A 6,000-nucleotide genomic window follows, 5' to 3' on the forward strand; every position below is an offset into this window, starting at 1 on the left:
TTAGATTCTGTTCATATTTTTAGTTATAAAAGTGTTCATTTTTACAATCTATGATTATTACATTAATCATATGGACTTCGAAAAAGGAATTCAGGAATACGAATTTCATTGTTAAATGGAAAGGAAGTTGGTAAAAAAACAAAACAAAACAAAACTTCTGTAGGATTATGAGCATTATGTACGAGCCAGTCAAAACTTATGGCTACATTCTTACCACAAAAGAGGTACCACTAAAGTTATTTTTTTAAATGCAGTATCCTGGGCATTAGAAACACCAGCACACAGCTTTACTAAATTGATAGACTGCTCTCCCAGAAACAATGCAAACACCAAAATGGAAGGAACACTTTAACTTCCTGTTTCCAAGAAAGGGCTGCCTAAGACCACTGGGCATTTTCAATTTGGACTGACTCTGTATGGATTGTGTATCAGACTGTCTCCTTCTGTTTAAATGTAAGTTCCTTGAGGACAGGGGCTGTTTTCACTTTTTCCTTGTACCCCCTGCACCTAGAGATTAACTACGCTCATCGGATTCCAGTTCCCACTAGTTTCCAACACAGCAGTTAATGTGAGCTCAAATAAGAGACAATGCTAGCTACCAGGAAATGTCAATGGTATATGGACAGAAGTCACTGAAAAAACTTGTTTTACTCTTCTAGGTTAATGGTTTTCAAGTGACTTCAAAGATACCATTGGGTGGTTTCTTACAATAATCACATTTATAAGAAGCATCATCTATACAGACTTCACAGAACACATCCCCTGCGACCTCAAGGCCGCGTGTGACCCTCTAGGTCCTCAAGTGTAGCCCTTTGACTGAATCTAAAAATGTAATCATCTGTTCTGTGAAGTTTAGATTCAGTCAAAGGGCCTCACTTGAGGACCTAGAGGGCTACATGTGGTCTCAAAGTCACAGGTTCTCCACCCAGGATACTTTTGTTTCTGACATGCAATAATAATTTATGTTAATAAAGCCTGACCATTTTGTTGGTCAATGACACTCAGTGAGTTAGGGGGAAAAAATACTGATGAGGGAGAAAAGCCATGAAGGCCAGACCATGGTAATCTATTATCCCATGAGATAATTTTGGAAAACATCATTGAATTCGGTAGTTTAAAAAAAAACACCCAAAAACAACTAGCTGGTGGCTAAGTACAGATATAGGCACCAAGAAAGAGATTTGTTGGTATAGACATATATCCATTTACATAGATATACATATACTTTTTCTGGATAAATAAGTTAAACATAATTCTCAATAAAATAAGAATATATAAATATATGTTTTTGGATTTCTAGCAATATCTCACACTTTTATAGAATCTAAATGTTTATAAAGCATTCTCAAATGGAGAGCATTTTTCATTTCCCCCTTATAAACATATGCTTTTATCAACTCACTTTTAAGAAATAATGAACCTCTAGAACATTGTGATCATAAGTAATGATCTTTGAAATCTTTCCAGTTCTAACAATTTATGAATCTATGAACTTCAAAAGATTAAGAAGTGCTGCTCTAACATAGTTATTGGGAAAAAAAGCATTGGGGAGGGAGAGATGAGTGTCAACTGGAAGGGATCCTCAGAAATTCAAAAGTCCCAATCCCATTTTACAAAGGAGCAAACTTCCCTTCTCTGACAGAAAAAACAGGGACTTGGAACTGTGCTTTCAAAGATATAGGGAAGTCCCAGAGGAGAAAATTCCCTCTACTGATATGGATGCACACTTTTTCTTCAATTTACTGTCTTGGAGTCCCTTCCTTTTAGATTTATGCTACATTTTAAAGAGAGTTACCTAAAGTTGACTACTACCGGACATTCCTATTAATGGTTAAAATGAAACTGTCTGAATAGTAAGGAAAAGTGGGTCCTTAGTTTCTATAAATCCATATCAATACAGAGGAAAAGTAGTATCTTGAGGTAAATAAGACTACCCTCAATTACAGGTAGCTCATGCAGACTTAGTGCTAGTTAATGCATAAAGACTCACCGTTAATAAAAATATTTATTATTGTGGCCCTTTAGAATATCCAACAGGGTACCTAGCAAAGTGCATACAGAACCAGAAGTAGATGGTCTATGAGTTGGGAAGACCTGGGTTCAAAGCCCTCTGCTGTCTGACATACTGACTGTGTGACCCTGGGTAAGTCACTTAACCTCTTAAGAGGTCCTGGAATCCCTAAAACTCTAAGTCACAGAACAGTCACCATCTTTATTGGTAAAGAAAATTTCTTCACTGGGAGTTCTCTACATCAGTGAAATCTTATATCTAGAGGAAGATATTTTATGATTAGTAAACTTTTAAAAGAATTAAAATATGAATAAACAAATTTTATGAAAGCAAACACAATATCTTCTCCATGTAAATATCACTTTAATCGTACATCTCTGGAAAAGTTGCTATGACTGTCAAATATACAAAAAAAAAGTTTCCAACACACTATTCTTGATGAGGTATCTATTGACTGACCTCATTGGATAAGAAAAAAGTTCAGTATAATTTTGTTTCAACCAGGTCTATGAGACTCTTCAGTTACAAAGACTGCATCAGATAAAAGAGGGTCTTCTGCATTTCCATGTGAATTATCAGTGCAATTTTTATAAACATATCCAATATTTATGGTATTTAACTCACAACTCCAAATAAATTTTCAGGTGAGGTATAGCTTCCTAATATTAATGGAAGCATAGTACACTAATTAAAAATTAAACCATTAAAATATTTCCAGATCAACATGTTTTGGGATGACTGCACCTAAAAATTCCGTCTTCACAAGAGATCTACCTTTTTAGGAAGCTGGAGGATGGGCATCCTCCTTGGGATGCGCAAATCAGAGAGCTGCAAATCTAGCCAGCAGGCGGAGGTGGGAAGGGATGGTGGTTTTGGTTTTTTTGTTGGGTTTTTGTTTTGTTTGGTTTTTTTTTTTTTGCCTCCTTAATCCAATTTGTTAGATTGTTACGGAGAAGGTTACTAAGTATCAGTCTTCTCTTCTCTTCTCTTCTGGAGTACAAACTCGTCCTGCTTGGTCCCATTACCACACTGTTCTCACTCACCAGTACCCATACCTTCATTTTCTCTGCTCTGGCCAAGTCAGTGCCCAAGCCCGGGGTATCCTGCGGGAACTTGGGCTTGAGCTGAGCCAAGCCCTGCCCTGCCGCCCTGCCTGCAGCGGGCACCCCCCATGACTGGCATCTGGATGGATGGAGGCCCCCGATAGGGGCTGCAGCTCCCCCCAGCCCCAACACACACACACACACCCTCCGCTCACCTGCCCGTCGCCGGGGCCGCCGCCGGGGCCGCCGCGGATGCGGGTGGTGAGCGCGTCATGGCGAGTTTGGTCCTCGCCCCCCGGGCGGTAGACGAGCCGCAGGGGCACCGTGTGCTGTCGCTCCAGAAAGCGGTTTTCGTTCCTCCTCTCCAGCTCCGTCCACAAGGCGTCTCCTCCGGGGTGGGAGAGGACAGGAGACGACCGTCATCACCCCGGCCCCTCGGTCGGGCCCTCCCCTCCCAGCCCCCTCCGGGGAGAGACCCCGGCCCACGAGCCCTCGGGCTCCCCCGAAGCCCGGGCACCCCCGCCCGCACAGGCTCCCGCAGCACGCGGCCACACCGACGCGCGCGCCCCGATCCCCCCGCTTCACCCCTCTGCACCCGCAGGAAAACAACTGCTCGCGGACATCCGGGGAACGGGGTTCCCCCGCAAGGTGCCGGGGCGCTGGTGGCCTGTGTGCCGTGGGGCAGGACCGTGGGCAACTTACCTGGCAGCCTGCAGAGCGCCGGCGGGAGGATGCCCGCGACGACCAGCAGCAGCCGGGGCAGCAGAGCCGCAGCCTCCGCAGCCCGCATGGCGCTCTGCCCTTCAGCCTGCCCCCGCCGGACGGAGCTCAGGGAGCGATGCTCATGGTGGAGGCGCGGGCACGGCCGCCGGCGGGCGCTCCCTCCGCTCCGCTGCGCTCTGCCCTCCTCCGCGGTGGCAGGCGGCCGCTCCGTCCGCCCCAAGCCCCGGGCACTGCCGCCTGCCGAGGGGGGCCGAGCGAGGGGCAGCCGCCTCAGAGCCTCACAGGGCTGTCGCGGGCTCCGGCGGGGAGCAGCGGCGTCTGCTGCATTGGGCAGGTTTGTGCGGGAGCCCGAGCCAACGCAAGCGCCTCCCACCCCTTCGCCGAGCTCAGCCTCGTCCTGGTTAGGACGGCTCGGCGGGGAGGCTGAGCCGGTGCCCTGCGGAATCGCCCACCTCGGCTCGGGAGGGGGAGCCGCCGGAGCAGGGAGAGCTGGGAAATGTAGTTCCGAGTTCCGCTGATCTGTGGTCTCCGCTGCCAGCCCCCGGGACAGCGACCGCAGCGGTGACTGCAGGGGCACCGGGACAGCCGTCCCCACCAGCCTCACTGACCAGGACGGGGCCAAAAGGTCGTCTTCCAAAAGTTCACAGACAGCTCTAGACGGTATTGTGATTGCAAGGAAGAAATGCCTTGATTTTCCAAAAGGGGAAGTCTGCAAAACCATAGGCCAATAAGATAAGATAAGATCCCTGGCAAAGTTCTAGAGCAGAGCATCGGGAGCACTTAGGGATGGAAGCCGGGAAAACCTAATCTAAAGACTGCAGGGATACATTTTTTAAAAAAGTTCTTTCCTGCATTGTATTTATTTCTATTTGGATTTTATCTTTCCCCCAAGCGTCCCCTCTTCATTAGACTGGAAGGTCCCTGAGGTCAGGGGTATGTCTTACTTCTCTTTTTATCTCCTCTAGTCTGGCACAGTACATTGTAAGGAATGGTTGCTCCATGCCTGTTGGTAAAGTCATTCATTCTATTTTTCTTTTTTTGGTGGAGTTTACATTGGTAGACCAGTAAGCTTCCACAGAAATAGTTATACCTTTACTACAAGGAATCATTTCCAAAAGTCTCTAATGATTTCCTTAAGGGGATGATGAAATATTAGTTGGGTGATAGTATAATTGTGTTGATATATTAAGTGGGCTGACCAGTTGACCTAAAACAATTTTAAATAAAGGATTAATGCCATCCCAGAGAGGATTCTCTTGTTGGAGTGCTACCCTCTGAAGAGTTCTACCAATAATTTAAATAGCATAGAGGGCAATACTTGTCAAAGTTACAGATGACTCAGAGCTGGGGGGTATAGCTTAAAAATACTTTGGTTAAAACATCTAATTTTGTATCCTCTGAGAGAATGTAAGTTCCTTGAAGGCAGGAGTTGTTTCACTTTTGTCCTGGTATCCCAAATACCAGTACACAGTATATGCTTAAATAGGAGCACCAGAATTAAAGAATACCCAGAAAGACCAAGCAAATTTTTACATCAATTGATCTTCCTGGTCCTTTTGGTAGTTAATGAATTAATAAGTGATTAATTAAATACTTTAAATGCATGAATAAGTGCTTGTTTGTGGATTAAATTGATGCTAAAATCAGTATTCAAAAAGATCTTGGCAGTCAAAGACCTAACAAGATGAAGTCTAAATCCCATAAATGTGAAGCCCCATACTTAGGTTAAAAAGAAAAAAAAAATCAGGTTTGAAATCAGGAAAGATTTGGATAAAATATAGAATTTATTTCTCTCCTTCCCCTGGGCAGAGTTCTAGCCCTTTTAATAAAAAAGTTTTTCAGAAGAAGAAAGAGGGTAAAAAAAAAAAAAAAGCAGTCAAGTAACACTAACCAAGCGTGACCCAAGGGAGGGATATGCATTTTCTTCTCTTCAGGGCCAAACTATATCATCATAAGGCATAATGTTACTCTTGGTAACAATGTAACTGTAATGGGATTTTTTTCAGTATTGCTTCAAGGGCTGCATAGGAAACACTGAAGGGCTACCAATTCTATATATTTCTGATTTCTTTTCCTTTAAAGAATATTTAATGAAGAGTAAAATGGGTAGAACCAAGAGAACACTGTATAGAGTAACAGCAACGGTGAACAACTAAGTTATTCTGAGTATTATAAATACATCAACTACAAATGACTTATAAAGGAAGATGCTATCTACTTCTA

The 6,000-nt window shown here is 44.1% G+C and overlaps 1 protein-coding gene across 10 annotated transcripts in view; it reads right to left on the reverse strand.

The window, feature by feature from the left end:
• Positions 1–3,869, reverse strand: part of ADAM22 (ADAM metallopeptidase domain 22) — a 262,858-nt gene extending 258,989 nt beyond the window's left edge. For all 10 annotated transcript variants that reach the window (XM_072651557.1, XM_072651551.1, XM_072651554.1 and 7 more), the window contains exons 1-2: positions 3,757–3,869; positions 3,270–3,442 (exon numbers count right to left, since the gene is read on the reverse strand). In XM_072651557.1, the coding sequence (XP_072507658.1) occupies positions 3,270–3,442; positions 3,757–3,844 (261 nt within the window). In that variant the 5' untranslated portion in view covers positions 3,845–3,869. The remainder of the gene's footprint in view (positions 1–3,269; positions 3,443–3,756) is intronic.
• Between the last annotated feature and the right edge of the window lie 2,131 nt (positions 3,870–6,000).

This window comes from Notamacropus eugenii, chromosome 3, assembly GCF_028372415.1.
Source record: "Notamacropus eugenii isolate mMacEug1 chromosome 3, mMacEug1.pri_v2, whole genome shotgun sequence".
In the NCBI taxonomy this organism is placed as follows: domain Eukaryota; kingdom Metazoa; phylum Chordata; class Mammalia; order Diprotodontia; family Macropodidae; genus Notamacropus; species Notamacropus eugenii.